We start from the raw sequence: 20,000 nt of genomic DNA on the forward strand, positions 1-20,000 counted from the left end.
AGAGCAGGACCATGGTGGTCTATAGGAGACACAGAGCAGGACCATGGTGGTCTATAGGAGACACAGAGCAGGACCATGGTGGTCTATAGAGGACACAGAGCAGGACCATGGTGGTCTATAGGAGACACAGAGCAGGACCATGGTGGTCTAGGGGACACAGAGCAGGACCATGGTGGTCTATAGGAGACACAGAGCAGGACCATGGTGGTCTAGGGGACACAGAGCAGGACCATGGTGGTCTATAGGAGACACAGAGCAGGACCATGGTGGTCATGGCCTGACCAACGGACACAACCGGATGTCTTTGGTGCGTCTCCAGAGAGTTCTGCCCTCTTCTCCTCCCTGTCCAGGAATGTCCACGCACGCACGCACGCACGCACGCACGCACGCACGCACGCACGCACGCACGCACGCACGCACGCACGCACGCACGCACGCACGCACGCACGCACGCACGCACGCACGCACGCACGCACGCACGCATCTCCAAAGTGCCCATTACCCTGGCTGTGTGGCTGAATGCTGGGATGGGAGTTCATTCCAGGGCCCTCGGTGGGTCAGTCAGTCGGTCAGTAGATTGTGACCTCTTGGATAAATGTAGTTTATCCGAGGCTGAGACAGACGTCCGTCTCACAGACCCACCACCAAACCACGGCGGGCGGCGGGCGGCCGCACGTTGAAATGCACCACCGTAGGCCGTAGGGCCCCCATGGCCTAGCGGTTAAGGCACATATGCCACGTATATCGACCAGTTTCTTTGCGTTTTGTGTGTGTATAACTTCCTCTTCCTCTTGCTGTGTTCCCAGTTTAGCAAGAGAAACAAGTGGCCTGGTCTATGAAAACAAGCACAGATACACTACTACAAGCTCCCATTGTGAGGTTGTACAGACTGTTATTTAAAAAGATATTGAGAATAACTATTTTAAATGTATTTAAAGATTTCAACAAAAAATGGCACAACATATTTTCAGATGGATGTCCATGGACAATTTCAAATTAATCTGGGGTTCCTTGACGTGAAGAAATGTGGGAACCACTGGTTTAAACAACATTAGGAAGCAAGCCTAAATAAGCAACTACTGTTTAGAAGAATGGCTGGACACGTACTCCGACTGCCAAGAGAGAGACCGGCAAGTGTGGCAATGGACTGGATGCCAGAAGGTGGAAAGAGGAAGAGAGGGAGGCCAAAGAAGACATGGAGACAGACAGCTAAGGAAGACCTAAGCGAGATGGGTGTCAGCTGGCACGGAGCAAGAAGGGTCGCCAGAGACCGGAGTAAATGGAGAGGACTCGTCGCCCAATGTTCCAATAGGAACGGGAGGAACTAAGTCTAAGTCTAAGACTGTTTAGAAACAAGCCCCAAAAAAACCCACAACCAGCAACTACCAATACTTTATTTACAAGCGACTTTACAGAATAAAACAAGCCAAAGGTGGCTTATAATAAGCAGACATGGCAACACTGACAGGTGAATACGTCTATGGGCTCCACTACGACCGGACGAGTCAAGGGTTTCCATTCCCGAAGCTCGATGGCATTATGCTCGATGACCTCGATGACCTTATGCTCGATGACCTCGATGACCTCGAATCTGCTTGATGACCTCGATGGCCTTATGCTCGATGACCTCGATGGCCTTATGCTCGATGACCTCGATGAGCCCGATGAGCTCGATGGCCTTATGCTCGATGACCTCGATGACCTTATGCTCGATGACCTCGATGACCTTATGCTCGATGACCTCGATGAGCTCGATGGCATTATGCTCGATGACCTCGATGAGCTCGATGAGCTCGATGGCCTCGATGAGCTCGGCTGCACGTTTGTCTCTCTTTCCTGCCACACTGTTATATTATCTGAATAAGAACCCCAAAACATGTCTTAAAAGTAGGGATTAAATTAAATTGGGTTAAAAGTAGGGATGCACCGAAAGGGAAATTCTTGGCCGAAAACCAAATACCGAATATCATTAATATTATATATCTTTTTTCCTACCATTGATGTCATGGCCGTACCTTAAAGCTACCTGATTTATGGCAAAATAAATGGTTATGGCAAAACTTGTATTCAGCACTTTTGAATGCATTAATTGCATACACTATTCGGTGATATATTTTCTGCCTATTCGGGCCGAAACCGAATAGGCCGAAAATGCATTTTCAGACATTTTCTGCCGAATATCTTCCTCGGCCGAATATTCGGTGCATCACTACTTAAAAGATAAATGTTACTACCACATGTTACGACACACCACATCTTAATAAGGAGCTGGGGATTCCAGAACTCCAACACAAGTCACTGTTCCAAGCTCTGTTGACACAACTGGAGCTTAGAGCCAATGTCCTAGAATGTCCCCCCCTGCACGCACGCACACACGAACACACACACACACGAACACACGCACACACACACAAACACACGCACACACACACGCACACACCTCTGGATGTGTCCTTGTTTGGAAAGGCTTGAAGAAGTTGTGTGTCTTCAAACATTAACAGAATGTCAGAGCTACTGTACACAGCCAGGGTGTTAATTTAACTCACAAGCGTGTACACAACACAACATGGAACCAAATGGACCCGTATGAGGGTCCATTTGGTTCCATGTGTGTATACACCAGTGTTTTTCAACCCTTTTCATATCAAGGCCCCAAACTAAAGAATATGTCCACAATTCCATGCTGTATTGATGTTGGTACCAATAGGAGAGATAACAGGCAAACGATGATCAAAATAACAATTCTTCTACATTCTCTAATTAGAGAGAGAGAGAGAGAGAGAGAGAGAGCCTATAATTGTATTTCTGAATGTACAGCATTTTGTCAGGTCAAGTTATTGAAAAGAGAGAAAGATGTGATCTAGAAAGTACTCCGTCTCCCCCTGGTGGACATTCTGTAACTGCAGGGAGCTGCTCAAGCTTAGGTTAAACTAGAAAAAGTGCCCTTCTGGGCACAGGTCTCCACCAGGAGGATAGGACTGTGTGAGATGTTTGGCAAAATGTTTAGGAGTAATATAAACATGTTTGCCTTTGATGGCAATTGGATGACTTGAGGCATTTTGTTCCAAAAATGTGTTTTTCAAAAATCAACCTGTTGGTGGCGCTATAACAGGCCAATGTGAAAAGGGTGGGATATATTCCTCAGCCTAGTAAGAAAATGTGTGAAAGATTTCACGTAAATTGCATGCTGCGTTCATGATTTGAGGCTTTTGTTCAAAACGGGGCAATCTTGCAAACTGTGAAAGCCAATTATAGCCAATTAGGATGGAATATGAAATATCGGACAGATCCGACTTGAGCACATGACCATAGAGATACTGTGTAACGATTTGTGAGATTTTTGGACAGAATCTGGAGGAGTAATATCAAAAAATGTGTTTTACAAAAGTCGGCCTCCTGGTGGCGCTATAAAAGGCAGATGCGGAAAATGCAGGTCAGAGGTTTGTCCTTGGCCTCTAGGGAGTGTGCATGCAACGTTTCACGCAGATCGGTGCAGTTTTAGGTAAAAATGTGAAAAGCTGCCTCATGGTGGCGCTATAACAGGCCGTTCTGGAAAATGCGGGGCAGAGGTTCATCGTTGGCATCCAGGGAGTGTGTGTGCAAAGTTTGGCATCGAGCGGGTTAACGGTGCCGGAGATTAGCTGTACACAGACGGACGGACGGACACACACACACACACACACGGACGGAGTGCAAAACATACTCTCTCCCCATGCCTTCGGCCTGGTGGAGACAAAAAGGCACATTTTCACTTTAGGGTTTAGTGGAGGCACACACACACACACACACACACACACACACACACACACACACACACACACACACACACTACGTCCACAGATGTCTCCTCCTCAGACTCACAGCTAAATATGTCTCTACAAGTCTACAGTGTCTGAGAAGTGGTGTAAAGTGGTGTAAAGTAGCTAAGAACATTTACTAAGTACATGTTTTTGAGGTACTGTACTGTTACTTTACTGAAGTATTTTTTACCGGTAAGACGCCTGAGGGCGAGAAGCATGCACGCATCCACCCGGGTGACAGCAGACTGCTGGGCGAGCGCTGGCACTTTGGCATGGGGGGAAAGGCGCCAGGTAGGGCCAGGCTTTAATTCTCGGGCCTGTTGAAATAACTTTGGGGCAGGACCATGGTGGTCTATAGGACACAGAGCAGGACCTAGAGTTTAAATGGACAGGTATCAGTCAAAAGGCCCGTCTAGAGTTTAAATGGACAGGTATCAGTCAAAAGGGAGACATCGAAGAGGAAGGATGGATGGATCAACATATCCATATACTAATATTATTCCTTCCTAGTTTTAAACAATTAGCTTCCTCTTGCATAGTAGAATCAGAGAGGCCTTTTAACCTGAGTTATAATGACATCACTTTAGCCTGGTTACATTTACCTGAGTTATAATGACATCACTTTAGCCTGGTTACATTTCAATGCCTCTTAAAATGTTTGACTGCACCTCAAAATGTTTTTGATTGTTTTATTAAAGTCGGCAACTGATGTAGTACCTGTATTGGCCACAGAGCGGCAGTGTCGACCTGTGCTCTCACACACACACACACACACACACACACACACACACACACACACACACACACACACACACACACACACACACACACACACACACACACACCACACATTATGCTATTATTATAGATATGCTGTTTTATGAATGCCACGTACAGTTTACAATTACAATTCAGGCATTTCTCTGACAGCCTTTATCCAGAGCCACTTACAGCAAGCAAGGCAAACACACCATACATCACATGCTGTGAGACAGTAAAGTTCATAGGTCAACTAATCACATGCTGTGAGACAGTGCAGTGAGACAGGGCTGTGAGACAGGGCTGTGAGAGTGCAGTGAGAGTGCAGTCAGACAGTGCAGTGAGACATTTCAGTGAGACAGTTCAGTCAGACAGTGCAGTCAGACAGTTCAGTGAGACAGTTCAGTGAGACAGTTCAGTGAGACGGTAAAGTTCATAGGTCAACCAATCACCATGCAGTTTCTAAACCAGTGGTTCCCATAGAGTATATATATAATAGAGACTGAACTGGCGCGAAGCTCCGCCCCCCCAGCTATTCATGTCAGTGGAAGTTGCTCAGTGGCGTTTTGAAGCACCCGGAAGACTGCCGGAAGTCCCTCCCCGGACCTCAACTTTGAGGTCCTGAGTGACGTAGGGCAACCGAGCGCTCAACGTTAAAGCCCAGCTGCACGGGGTTTCCCGGTCATGAATCCACGGGTCCGCCTGTAGTCCCTCCTCCTACCACTAGGACCCAGAGCTTCAACGTTGGAAAGTCTGCCTGCCCCCTTGGTGGTTCCCAAACCTTTTCATGTCAAGGACCCCCAGAATGATACTCGCGGACCTCCATTTGAAAATGTATGCCAGGGACCCCCAGAAGATGTTTATGCCAGGGACCCCCATAAGAGAAGATGTTTATGCCAGGGACCCCCATAAGAGAAGATGTTTATGGCTCAACCATTTTCATGTCAAGGACCCCCGGTTTGACCTGAATTAGGCCACGGACCCCCATTTAATAGCATTTCTATCTCTGGTACCCCCAATGTATATTGGGAAATCAAAGTTAGAGTTACAGTCAGACCCACAAAGGGTCCATTTGGTTCCTAACTATCATTTAGCCTGGGACGCCCTGGAACTCCCTCAAGGACCCCTAGGGGTCCCCGGAACATGACAATATAATGTCATACTGTAGGTAAACCAATCACATATATCAGGTGTGTCCAAACGTTTTTCGAAGGAAGGGGGCCATATTAGAAAGATATTAAAACTCCCCATAGGGACGAATACATCTCCTCCACTTACATAATGTGCCTTCGGACTATAACAAAATCACATACTGTACATATGCATCTCATTTATTTAAACGATGTTATGTAACTATCATCATCAGTATTTAATATCAATGGTCTTTGGTTATAGTCTAGTAGCCAGCCCATAGAGCCCCATTGTGAACCCGGACATGTTGAGTACACCAAGGTTTTTTGTTATAAATGTTTAGTATGGGTCCCCAGCATGTAGAAACTGATGTTATAAATGTTGAGTATGGGTCCCCAGCATGTAGAAACTGATGTTATAAATGTTGAGTATGGGTCCCCAGCATGTAGAAGCTGATGTTATAAATGTTTAGTATGGGTCCCCAGCATGTAGAAACTGATGTTATAAATGTTGAGTATGGGTCCCCAGCATGTAGAAACTGATGTTAGAAATGTTGAGTATGGGTCCCCAGCATGTAGAAACTGATGTTATAAATGTTGAGTATGGGTCCCCAGCATGTAGAAACTGATGTTAGAAATGTTGAGTATGGGTCCCCAGCATGTAGAAACTGATGTTATAAATGTTGAGTATGGGTCCCCAGCATGTAGAAACTGATGTTAGAAATGTTGAGTATGGGTCCCCAGCATGTAGAAACTGATGTTATAAATGTTGAGTATGGGTCCCCAGCATGTAGAAACTGATGTTATAAATGTTGAGTATGGGTCCCCAGCATGTAGAAACTGATGTTATAAATGTTGAGTATGGGTCCCCAGCATGTAGAAACTGCCGGATGCTAACTTGCATATGTTGAGCAATTTCATCATGCTTTATGTAGCATGTGATGTGTCAAACTAGGGGGTTTTCATGATGCTGAATAACATTAATTTTGCAAAAAAATACTCATTGGGCTAAAAACGGCCAATGCCGTCATCACAAATGTGATGATGTCAGCACATTTGGTGGGCATGGCTGTTGTAAGCCGTGTGTGTGTGTGTGTGTGTGTGTGTGTGTGTGTGTGTGTGTGTGTGTGTGTGTGTGTGTGTGTGTGTGTGTGTGTGTGTGTGTGTGTGTGTGTGTGTGTGTGTGTGTGTGTGTGTGTGTGTGTGTGTGTGTGTGTGTGTGTTTGAGCAAGACACTCATGTCGCAATTCACCCTGAACACGCCACACTCGACATTCCATCAATGTGTGTGTGAGGTAGGTACATAAATGTGGAATGAAACGCAGGTTGAGGCAAGCTATTGAAGGTAACCGCTTTATGGTTTTGTGTGTGTGTGTGTCTCACACACACACACACACACACACACACACACACACACACACACACACACACACACACACACACACACACACACACACCTCTTCCGTGAGTCATTTCTAACCAAACCAACACTCCACTCTGTAAACACACACCTGGGCACAGTGGGCAGGGACTCTTAATTGATTGGCAAGTATTTCTTCTTTAAATCTAATTCATTTAAACTTTTTTGTCTTTCCGAATCCACTTTATTTATACACTCTTTGCTCCGTTGCTAATTTGACATATTTTGACGTTTTTTTTTCTATTTAAGGACCACAGTCACAGACCTGTAAGGGTGCATTTGGTTCCATGTGTTACACTCTCAGAGTCACAGAGCTGTAAGGGTCCATTTGGTTCCATGTGTTACACTCTCAGAGTCACAGAGCTGTAAGGGTCCATTTGGTTCCATGTGTTACACTCTCAGAGTCACAGAGCTGTAAGGGTCCATTTGGTTCCATGTGTTACACTCTCAGAGTCACAGACCCGTAAGGGTCCATTTGGTTCCATGTGTTAAACTCTCAGAGTTACAGACCTGTAAGGGTCCATTTGGTTCCATGTGTTACACTCTCAGAGTCACAGACCCGTAAGGGTCCATTTGGTTCCATGTGTTAAACTCTCAGAGTCACAGACCTGTAAGGGTCCATTTGGTTCCATGTGTTACACTCTCAGAGTCACAGACCCGTAAGGGTCCATTTGGTTCCATGTGTTAAACTCTCAGAGTCACAGACCTGTAAGGGTCCATTTGGTTCCATGTGTTACACTCTCAGAGTTACAGACCTGTAAGGGTCCATTTGGTTCCATGTGTTACACTCTCAGAGTCACAGACCCGTAAGGGTCCATTTGGTTCCATGTGTTAAACTCTCAGAGTCACAGACCCGTAAGGGTCCATTTGGTTCCCTGTGTTACACTCTCAGAGTTACAGACCTGTAAGGGTCCATTTGGTTCCATGTGTTACACTCTCAGAGTCACAGACCCGTAAGGGTCCATTTGGTTCCCTGTGTTACACTCTCAGAGTTACAGACCTGTAAGGGTCCATTTGGTTCCCTGTGTTACACTCTCAGAGTTACGACATGTAAGGGTCCATTTGGTTCCATGTGTTACACTCTCAGAGTTACAGACCTGTAAGGGTCCATTTGGTTCCCTGTGTTACACTCTCAGAGTTACAGACCTGTAAGGGTCCATTTGGTTCCATGTGTTACACTCTCAGAGTCACAGACCTGTAAGGGTCCATTTGGTTCCATGTGTTACACTCTCAGAGTTACAGACCTGTAAGGGTCCATTTGGTTCCCTGTGTTACACTCTCAGAGTTACAGACCTGTAAGGGTCCATTTGGTTCCCTGAGGCCAATTTGAGAAAGAATGTGTTTTGACATGTTCTGTGCAGTTCAGTTTTAGTGCCAAATTCTTTCTTTCTTTCTTTCTTTCTTTCTTTCTTTCTTTCTTTCTAGCTCCTCCTTGACCTTTGTTTGTTTCCACGTTGATTTGACCCAATCCTGCTTCAGTTTGTTTGTTGTGTGTGTATATTTGCGTGTGTGTGTGGGTGCGTGCTTGTATGTGCGTGCGCGTCTGTGTGACATATGCGTGTCTCTCCTACGTAAACTTGCAGTTCATGCGTTATTCATAGGGTCTACATTCCTCTGCCTCTTCACATACTAGAGCATGTCTGAAATAAATGTCAGAGCTGAAATCGACATGTAAATGTGAAATAAATGTCAGAGCTGAAATCGACATGTAAATGTGAAATAAATGTCAGAGCTGAAATCGACATGTAAATGTGAAATAAATGTCAGAGCTGAAATCGACATGTAAATATGAAATAAATGTCAGAGCTGAAATCGACATGTAAATACCTAATAAATGCTTAAACACGTAGGTTTTCTCAACTCGCTGTTTTCTGCGAGACATTACTCTATAAGCCATATCTCCAAAACTGGTGGGTCAAACTGAACAACCAACATGTCAATTTGAAGCTATGATTCCCTGCTTTCATATCACATGAAAAAAATAAACAAATGAAAATGACTTACTGCGTGTCAAGTTTGGTCACATATAAGTGCTGGATGCAGTGTGCTAGAGGTCAACTAGAGGTCAAACGTGCATGGTGTGTAGAATGTGCTGCGAGGCTGTGAGGTTGACCCATTGTGTGTGTGTGTGTGTGTGTGTGTGTGTGTGTGTGTGTGTGTGTGTGTGTGTGTGTGTGTGTGTGTGTGTGTGTGTGTGTGTGTGTGTGTGTGTGTGTGTGTGTGTGTGTGTGTGTGTGTGTGTGTGTGTGTGTGTGTGTGTGTGCGCGCGCTTTGAAGAGGAATTAGGTGGACACAGGGATATTTGTTACATCATCCAACACTTAAACTCCTTACTAAGCATTTTTTTCATTTTTATTTGCATCAATAGACGTGTGGAGCTTAAATGAAATATAAACAGGATTTTTGTTTAAATCATTTACTGGAGACTTCATGTTTTTCTTTTTTTTGGAGATGGAGGGAACATGTTCCCACCGTCCTCCCCGAGCCCAGCGTCCATGTTGACAGGAGAGATGATCAGAGGATCAGAGTTTCTACCACCAAGAACATCCACAAGTTACATCCACCTCATATTTCTGGGCCCTCTCCAGCTCAACATAACACAGCTGCTTCTTCATCTCTTGACTGAGTGTCTTCTCCAGCTGAGACACAGCTGTCCTCACAGTCCCCACATGTGAAGACTGATGGACATTGACCTTTGTCCAGTCCTTGGTGGGTCTCCACCCTGTGTTGATGGAGGTGAAGTTCTGGAGGAGGTGGAGGTGGTCTTCAGAGTGTGAGAGCTGCTTCAGCTCAGAACTTCTCTTCTCTAACAAAATGACTTCCTGTTTCAGATCTTCAATGAAGCCTTCAGCCTGTTTCTCTGTTGTTTTCTGCTTCTCTTCAATCACACCAATGAGCTCAGCCTGGCTTCTCTCAACACATCTGATCAGAGCTTTGAAGACCTGCACACTGACGGCTATCACTGTGTCTGCATCTTTCATGCTGAGCTCTACTGAGCGTTTGACCTCCTGAATCTTCACTCGTCTCTCCTGGATCATCTGCTGGATTTCAGCCTCTGTCTTTGCTTCATATTCTTCTTTCAACTTGTTGCTCCTGAACTGTTGAACCATCTCAGAAATAAAAGTATTGACAGATACGTCTGGCCTCGCATTGAAGATCTTTGCACACAGTGGACACGTGCACACATCACTGGTGTCCCAGTAACGTGTGATACAGGCTTTGCAGTAGTTGTGTCCACACGGAGTGGCGACTGGATCAGTGAACACATCCATACAGATGGAACACAGGAAGTGCTCTTCAGACAGGAGACCGCTGGCGGACGTCATTTCTACAGCGCTGAGAATCAAAGTGAAAGTGGAGGAAGCGTCAGGTTGAAGTGGTGAGAACTAAGTGCTGTCTTGGAGAGAAACACTGCTTCTCTCTAAACTCAGGGAGTGACGGCCGTCCTTTATATAGAGCTCTGATGGATGCTACGTCACATCTCGCTGATGTCACCATGAGTCACGTGTCTACATATCCAAATGCCTATATATGGACATATCGGGTTTGTTTATGGTTATGTCTGAGTCAGAGTGACGTGACCATTAAAGACTATTTTAATATAAGACTACTGGCCTACTTGGAACGATGCAAGTTGGAAATGCATGCCCCACACAGTTATTATGTCTGTGTCTATTTTATGCCCATATATGGAGTTCTTTGTCAGGCATGCCCAAATATGGAGTCAGAACAATCATTGTGTTCTGAGAACAGGCCAGCTCCATACATGGAGATCCCCCCCTCTCCTCTCTCTTTTAATGTTGCACTGAGTGAGTTTCTACTTGTGTTGCCTTGATATTTTTCTTAAATAAATACTAAGCATTTAAAGTATGAGGTATAAAGTACAGCAGCCTTGTGTTCATACAACAGAATGTTTGGGTATTGGGTAAGACTGGCGTTATGTATCTTTCAGGACCTTTCACTGCTTCGTCTCTCGACCATTACTCTATGGCTCTGGTCTCAACCATTACTCTATGGCTCTGGTCTCAACCATTACTCTATGGCTCTGGTCTCAACCATTACTCTATGGCTCTGGTCTCAACCACTGCGGTGTATTTTTTGACATTCCGTTTCTCTCCAAAGTTGAATGTTGCCACTACTGTTGGAGCATCCATAAACTACACAGGTTCATCTCTACTGTTGGAGCAGCCATAAACTACACAGGTTCATCTCTACTGTTGGAGCATCCATAAACTACACAGGTTCATCTCTACTGTTGGAGCAGCCATAAACTACACAGGTTCATCTCTACTGTTGGAGCAGCCATAAACTACACAGGTTCATCTCTACTGTTGGAGCAGCCATAAACTACACAGGTTCATCTCTACTGTTGGAGCAGCCATAAACTACACAGGTTCATCTCTACTGTTGGAGCATCCATAAACTACACAGGTTCATCTCTACTGTTGGAGCAGCCATAAACTACACAGGTTCATCTCTACTGTTGGAGCAGCCATAAACTACACAGGTTCATCTCTACTGTTGGAGCAGCCATAAACTACACAGGTTCATCTCTACTGTTGGAGCAGCCATAAACTACACAGGTTCATCTCTACTGTTGGAGCAGCCATAAACTACACAGGTTCATCTCTACTGTTGGAGCAGCCATAAACTACACAGGTTCATCTCTACTGTTGGAGCAGCCATAAACTACACAGGTTCATCTCTACTGTTGGAGCAGCCATAAACTACACAGGTTCATCTCTACTGTTGGAGCAGCCATAAACTACACAGGTTCATCTCTACTGTTGGAGCAGCCATAAACTACACAGGTTCATCTCTACTACTGTTGGAGCAGCCATAAACTACACAGGTTCATCTCTACTACTGTTGGAGCAGCCATAAACTACACAGGTTCATCTCTACTACTGTTTGAGCAGCCATAAACTACACAGGTTCATCCCGATGTTCTGGGCATCTTTGTAAAGTTAGTGTTAGTAAAAAGCAGGTAAAAGAGTAACGTTTGAGCATCAGTCACTCTACCATTCACTGTAGTAGAAGACCTGGCTGTTTACACCAGGGGTTCTCAACGTTTTTGGCCGGGGACCCCCGGAAATGCTTTGGCAATGTCTCGGGACCCCCGCCCCGCCCCCTCCCGACCCCCAATATAAATTGACTGCTACAAGCATTGTTATAATTTAGCTATTGAAAAATAGCAGATCTACAAGCTCATAGCGCGCCACCGAGTGGCGCGCTACGAGCTTGTAGGTCTGCTATTTTTGAAAAATCGTGAAAATAAAATTTAAAAAAATATATATATATATATTTTGTTTTGAAAATAATTTGGGGACCCCCTAAAATAATTTGGCGACCCCCCGAGGGGTCGCGACCCACGGGTTGAGAACCCCTGGTTTACACCACAGACATGTCGTCTCCGCCTGCAGGAAATACGTTTGCTGCGACCATGAGACCCGTTTCTGAATTCGTCTATAGTTCACCCAAAAACTTAGACTTATTTTCTATCAATTTCACGCCCCATGAAATCCCTACCAAAACTAATCCACAATCTACAAGCTCACAACGTGTCACGATTGAGCTTGTAGATCTCCTTTCTTTCTTGAAATTAGGTACGCCAGGTTGAAAGAGTTAAGTGTAAATCGGGTAAATCGGTCAGGCTTCTGAATGTCACCCTCTGGTGAAATCCCACCCCGACCACCATGTGTAGTAGAGTGGCTCACAGCCTGATGGTGGCGCTATAGTGTAGCAGAGTGGCTCACAGCCTGATGGTGGCGCTATAGTGTAGCAGAGTGGCTCACTGCCTGATGGTGGCGCTATAGTGTAGCAGAGTGGCTCACAGCCTGATGGTGGCGCTATAGTGTAGCATAGTGGCTCACAGCCTGATGGTGGCGCTATAGTGTAGCAGAGTGGCTCACAGCCTGATGGTGGCGCTATAGTGTAGCAGAGTGGCTCACAGCCTGATGGTGGTGCTATAGTGTAGCAGAGTGGCTCACAGCCTGATGGTAGCGCTATAGTGTAGCAGAGTGGCTCACAGCCTGATGGTGGCGCTATAGTGTAGCAGAGTGGCTCACAGCCTGATGGTGGCGCTATAGTGTAGCAGAGTGGCTCACAGCCTGATGGTGGCGCTATAGTGTAGCAGAGTGGCTCACAGCCTGGTGGTGGCGCTATAGTGTAGCAGAGTGGCTCACAGCCTGATGGTGGCGCTATAGTGTATCAGAGTGGCTCACAGCCTGATGGTGGTGCTATAGTGTAGCAGAGTGGCTCACAGCCTGATGGTGGCGCTATAGTGTAGCAGAGTGGCTCACAGCCTGATGGTGGCGCTATAGTGTAGCAGAGTGGCTCACAGCCTGATGGTGGCGCTATAGTGTAGCAGAGTGGCTCAGGGCCTGATGGTGGCGCTATAGTGTAGCAGAGTGGCTCACAGCCTGATGGTGGCGCTATAGTGTAGCAGAGTGGCTCACAGCCTGATGGTGGCGCTATAGTGTAGCAGAGTGGCTCACAGCCTGATGGCCTAAATGTCTAATATCCTCCATCCACTGAGCCATAGGGATATCCCTTTGGCTTAGTGGTTAAGATGTTGGCTTTTGGCGAGTGTACAACGAACGCACATCTCACGCTGAGGAGTGTCTGTGCGGAGGTCTGGTGTGCACAGACCCTCATAGAGACAGCCTAGTGTTCCACAACACACACACACACACACACACACACACACACACACACACACACACACACACACACACACACACACACACACACACACACACACACACACACACACACACTCTTATCAACTCACAACACACTGGCTGGCTGGATGGATGGATGGCTGATTGACAGGCTGGCTGGCTGGCTGACAGGCTGGCTGATGGACAGGCTGACTGATTGACAGGCTGGCTGATGGACAGGCTGGCTGATTGACAGGCTGGCTGATTGACAGGCTGGCTGATTGACAGGCTGGCTGGCTGACTGACAGGCTGGCTGATGGACAGGCTGGCTGATTGACAGGCTGGCTGACTGACAGGCTGGCTGATGGACAGGCTGGCTGATTGACAGGCTGGCTGACTGACAGGCTGGCTGATGGACAGGCTGGCTGATTGACAGGCTGGCTGACAACATTTAAATCCCAGATAGCTACGACTGGTTAAAGAGCTATTTAACTCCCACTGTGCTGCAGGGGCCTCGTCTGAGAACACGCTGACATTTAGAGAGAGAGAGAGTTGTTTTGTCCTGATTGTGTCGTTCCACTGTTGCTTTGGCAATGCAAACATATATACGTTCTCTCAGAGAGAGAGAGAGAGAGAGAGAGAGAGAGAGAGAGAGACGGAGAGAGAGAGAGAGAGGTGGGTGGCAGTGAGTGCACAGACAAAAGACAGAGAGGCATAGTGACAACACTGTCTCTCTTTTATCAACGTATTTCTCTCTGTGGTCTCTGTATCTCTCTGTCTGTCTGTCTGTCTGTCTCTCTCTCTCTCTCCCTCTGTCTCTCTCTCTCTCTCTCTCTACCTACTGACTGTATAGCATTAGACGGGGGTGTGGTGTAGCAAGCAGCTGATAGGTGTGTTGGCGGCGAGCCACACCTCTCTCTGTGTGTGTGTGTGTGTGTCCTGTGGGTGTGTGTCCTGTGGGTGTGTGTGTGCCCTGGAGGTGTGTCAGCCAATCTAGCAGATAGTGAGAGAGAGGGAGAGGCAGTGTAGAATGCAGCCAACACTCCACTTTGGGTCTTGATCTCAGCAGTGTGTGTCCAGGTGGGAGAGCTCTGCGTTGGGACTCGTTGGAACCGGTGTGCTGCCTCCCTGGTTCTTTCATTCACACACACACACACACACACACACACACACACACACACACACACACACACACTGGTGTGTGCATGCGCACACACACTCTGAGGATTACTTTGGAACTACGTTTTTTGGTTTCGATTTTTTTTTTATCCGAGGAGGGAGGGAGGAAGGAAGTAAGAAAGGAAAGGAAGGCTCAGAGGAAGGAAGGAAAGGAGGGAGGGAGGGACAGAGAGAGAGATGAATTCTCTCCGTCTGAAAGAGCTGTCTAACTCAGACCTGTACCGACGCAGGCAGGACAGACCGGACAGCGATGGAAGCCTGGTGGCACGAGACAGCCTGGGGTGAGCTCCGAACTGACCTTAACACTATAACCCTAAACCTAGAGATGGCCTGGGTTGAGCTCCGAACTGTACTTAACCCATTTATGACATGAGGTCGATTCTAAAAACATGCAGCTTCTAAATCCTAAAAGGTTTCTGACAAACCTATGTTTCTGTGTCAGTGGTGCTCAACATTTTTTCATGTCAAGGACCCCCAGAATCATCTGTATTTGGCCGCGGACCCCCATATGAAAATATATTGTTCCAGGACCCAGGGACCCCGAGTGCTGCGCTATGAGCTTGTAGATCTGCTCTTTTCAATAGCTAAAGCATAAGACACCAAAGCTGACCTTAACACTAACCCCACCGAACTGCACTGTGGCTAGAGTGTATTCTAATACGTCAGTGGTTTTCATATCATTTTTCATATCAAGGCCCATTATTATTTTATTCATCATCTGAGCCACGGACCACCATTTGATGACATTTAGCCTCTCCCATTTGAGCCACGGACCACCGTTTGATGACATTTAGCCTCTCAGACCCATTTGAGCCACGGACCACCATTTGATGACATTTAGCCTCTCCCATTTGAGCCACGGACCACCGTTTGATGACATTTAGCCTCTCAGACCCAAAACTAAAGAATATTGTTGTTTCAATTCCATGCTGTATTGACCTTGGTACCATTAGGAGAGATAACAGGCAAACGTTGAAATTCTTCTACATTCTCTAATTGTGTAGACTTCTTGTATAAATTAATTCATGCAGATGTTTAACAACAATTGAACTCTTGAGAGCGTAAAATGAAACCAAATGGACCCTTATTGACCGTATGCAGACCGCGGCCATCCTGCCAGCCAGGTGGTAACTAGGTGCGACCTCCCATTGACAGCCCGTTTGTCCAAAACAGTCCTATCGCAGTTGACCTCAAAGTAGTTGAGTCTGAGGTCAACTGGGTGCAGATGCAGGAATACACATGAATTCATCTCTCTCTCTCTCTCTCTCTCTCTCTCTCTCTCTCTCTCTCTCTCTCTCTCTCTCTCTCTCTCTCTCTCTCTCTCTCTCTCTCTCCACTTCACTTCAATGTCATTCAAAGGAGCTTGATTGGCATGAGAAAACAAACACACCTTTACATTGCCAAAGCATGTGTCATGATACTCAATGATGGTCTGCCTGTCTGTCTGTCTGTCTGTCTGTCTGTCTGCAAAGAAGCCGATTTCTGATTCTCGTCTCTGTCGAGTAGAAACCTCATATATATGCATGCGTGCGTGCGTGCGTGCACGTCTCTGCCACTGTTTGTGGCCGATTCTGCAGTGATTAGAGAGAGAGGGCTGCAGTAATGTTAGGAATGCAGAGAGAAGAGAGAGAGAGAGAGAGAGAGAGAGAGAGAGAGAGAGAGAGAGAGGGAGAGAGAGAGAGAGAGAGAGAGAGAGAGGTCACCCTGTCAAAGGCAGAGACGAAACACACTGCAACTCTCTCTCTCTCTCTCTCTCTCTCTCTCTCTCATTACACACACACACACACACGTCACACACACACCTCGCCCTCACCCGCTGTGACCTTTCCGTAGACAACAGAGATCTGTACAGATGATTCTGTGTGTAATGAAGTGTTTTGTTATTATGATCCTGAGCTGTGATAAATGATGACTCACTGTCACAACACTTCAGAGGAATTTATTTTATATCAAACCTGTATTTGTGTGTGTGTGTGTGTGTGTGTGTGTGTGTGTGTGTGTGTGCGCGTGTGCGTGTGCGCGTGCGTGAGTGCGTGCGTGCATGCGTGCATGACGTACCCTCTCCAGTCTGGCCAAAGGTAACATGTTTTGAGCTCAAGCAACCCTTATGGCTGCGTTCCCATGGTTACTGTTGACACAGTGTGCGTGTGTGTGTGTGTACTACGGGGACCCGTTGGTACACTCTCAGAGTCGTGGGGGTTTGTTTGAGAACCAGCGGTTTGTAGGACGGATGGAGCATATTATGTAGACATAGCATTCTGTAGTGTACACACCATGTTGTTTCTGTAGTTCTGTAGTGTACACACCATGTTGTTTCCGTCGACTAAAACTAAGACGAAAAATGTTTGTCGACTGCCTTTTTTTCACTTACAATAACTAAATGGAAACTAAATAAAGTATAAGCTACGACTAAACTAAGACACGACTAAACTAAGACACAATTTCCTCGACAGATAAAAACTAGACTAAAATGTTAGGAAGGGACTAGTGGACAAGTGATCCAGTATAAGTAATTTTACACTTGGTTGCATGCTGAAAATAGGGCTTATGGTAGGGGAAATAGCCAATAATGCACTTTTGCACAAAATAACACCTTTGGTGGGGACGTAACAACTACAAAGAAACTACAAGAAAGCCTTCTGGCATGGAATTCTCCTTTAAGAACCAGTGTGCTGTTTCAGCCACTAGGTGGCAGTATTGGCTTGTGGGTGTAGGTGAAACATTAACACCTATAGTTCCATGTGACAGAGAGGTCAAAGTTGAACCAAAGCTACTCTATATGGTAGAAATAGGTCAACAATACAAATGACGCTAGTTTTGTGAATTAATTAATTTTAATGCGTGCCCCTATAGATAGACAGACAGACAGACAGACAGACAGTAGATGAAATCAACAGTGGTTTAGAAGGACAGAGATCCTCAGCCACCTGTTGTCCTGTGGAGGTGTCGGCTGACACTGGAGTCAGGAATAGAACCTGATGGACAAAAAAAGAGCTTCATGCTGGCAGCCGCTAGCCCTTAGCTTACCAAACGCAGTGGTTCTCAAACATCAACATCTTTTTGATGTTGGGGACCCCCCGGAACCCCCTCGAGGTGACCCCCCGGAACCCCGTCCACTCATGATGTTGTGTCCGTGGCAAAAATGGAATGTTGACAAAAATGTCCACCACAAGCCAACATGACGACGAGCCACTGGTAGAGAGAGATGATGACATCACAGCCCATGTTTAGAATCCAACGACCTCACTTCCTGTTGCTGTTGGGAGAGAAAGGAAACATGGAAAAATCCTGCCAGGGAATTCCACGGCTTCAGTTTCACAACAACAGCACTCCATTTGTTCCACCGTCATCGTAGTGCATTTGTTTGTTTGTTTGTTTGTTTGTTCGGGGGGGATTCCACCAATAGGCCTACTATATCCACTTTCAGCGGACCGGGTGTACCCCAGGGCTCTATACTTGGTCCCATCCGTATTTCTTTTAACTACACACTAAACCTCTCGGCCAAAAAGAGCCGATTTACAAGCGCTGATACGCCCTTGAGGGCCCCCTTTAGTGGTCCTTTCAGATGAGCGCTTCTCAAGACATGGGAAGTAGGCCTACGTTCAGAGATTCCTAGCAGTAATGCAAAATGTTGCATGTTAGTGGCCTCTCTCTCTCGCACGCACGCACGCACGCACGCGTCAGAGGAGTGTAAACAGAGTGAACACTTAGCGTGTGTTTCTTCCTGTTTTTCTTGGTCCCGCAAAGGGGGAGAGAGCTCTCTCTCTCTCTCTCTCTCTCTCTCCCTTTGTCCTCGTGTCACTCAACAGTAGTTCCCCCATGGCAGTGAGTCAGAGGACGGTTCCCTGTGGAACTCCATCCCTGCTATAGAGGATGGTTCCCTGTGGAACTCCATCCCTGCTATAGAGGACGGTTCCCTGTGGAACTCCATCCCTGTTATAGAGGACGGTTCCCTGTGGAACTCCCCTGTTATAGAGGACTGTTCCCTGTGGAACTCCATCCCTGCTATAGAGGACGGTTCCCTGTGGAACTCCCTCCCTGCTATAGAGGACGGTTCCCTGTGGAACTCCCTCCCTGCTATAGAGGACGGTTCCCTGTGGAACTCCCTCCCTGCTATAGAGGACGGTTCCCTGTGGAACTCCCTCCCTGCTATAGAGGACGGTTCCCTGTGGAACTCCCTCCCTGCTATAGAGGACGGTTCCCTGTGGAACTCCCTCCCTGTTATAGAGGACGGTTCCCTGTGGAACTCCCTCCCTGCTATAGAGGACGGTTCCCTGTGGAACTCCCCTGCTATAGAGGACGGTTCCCTGTGGAACTCCATCCCTGCTATAGAGGACGGTTCCCTGTGGAACTCCCTCCCTGTTATAGAGGACGGTTCCCTGTGGAACTCCCTCCCTGCTCTAGAGGACGGTTCCCTGTGGAACTCCCTCCCTGCTCTAGAGGACGGTTCCCTGTGGAACTCCCTCCCTGCTATAGAGGACGGTTCGCTGTGGAACTCCCTCCCTGCTATAGAGGACGGTTCCCTGTGGAACTCCATCCCTGCTCTAGAGGACGGTTCCCTGTGGAACTCCCTCCCTGCTCTAGAGGACGGTTCCCTGTGGAACTCCCTCCCTGCTATAGAGGACGGTTCCCTGTGGAACTCCCTCCCTGTTATAGAGGACGGTTCCCTGTGGAACTCCCTCCCTGCTATAGAGGACGGTTCCCTGTGGAACTCCCTCCCTGCTATAGAGGACGGTTCCCTGTGGAACTCCCCTGCTATAGAGGACGGTTCCCTGTGGAACTCCATCCCTGCTATAGAGGACGGTTCCCTGTGGAACTCCCTCCCTGTTATAGAGGACGGTTCCCTGTGGAACTCCCTCCCTGCTCTAGAGGACGGTTCCCTGTGGAACTCCCTCCCTGCTATAGAGGACGGTTCGCTGTGGAACTCCCTCCCTGCTATAGAGGACGGTTCCCTGTGGAACTCCATCCCTGCTCTAGAGGACGGTTCCCTGTGGAACTCCCTCCCTGCTCTAGAGGACGGTTCCCTGTGGAACTCCATCCCTGCTATAGA

At 47.0% G+C, this 20,000-nt stretch overlaps 1 protein-coding gene across 2 annotated transcripts in view; it reads left to right on the forward strand.

Annotated features, from left to right (window-relative positions):
* The window catches only part of LOC306935183 (LIM and senescent cell antigen-like-containing domain protein 1), a 62,222-nt gene that overhangs the window by 9,878 nt on the left and 32,344 nt on the right, over positions 1–20,000 (forward strand). Inside the window, exon 1 of one of the 2 annotated variants that reach the window (XM_079518108.1) lies at positions 14,793–15,231. The exons of the other annotated variant lie outside the window; for it this stretch is intronic. Coding sequence (XP_079374234.1) covers positions 15,128–15,231 — 104 coding nt within the window. The 5' untranslated portion in view covers positions 14,793–15,127. Of the gene's footprint in view, positions 1–14,792; positions 15,232–20,000 lie in introns of those variants that run through there. 2 annotated transcript variants of the gene reach the window in all.

The sequence above is a fragment of the Electrona antarctica genome (assembly GCF_951216825.1).
Source record: "Electrona antarctica genome assembly, chromosome: 13".
Taxonomy (NCBI): domain Eukaryota; kingdom Metazoa; phylum Chordata; class Actinopteri; order Myctophiformes; family Myctophidae; genus Electrona; species Electrona antarctica.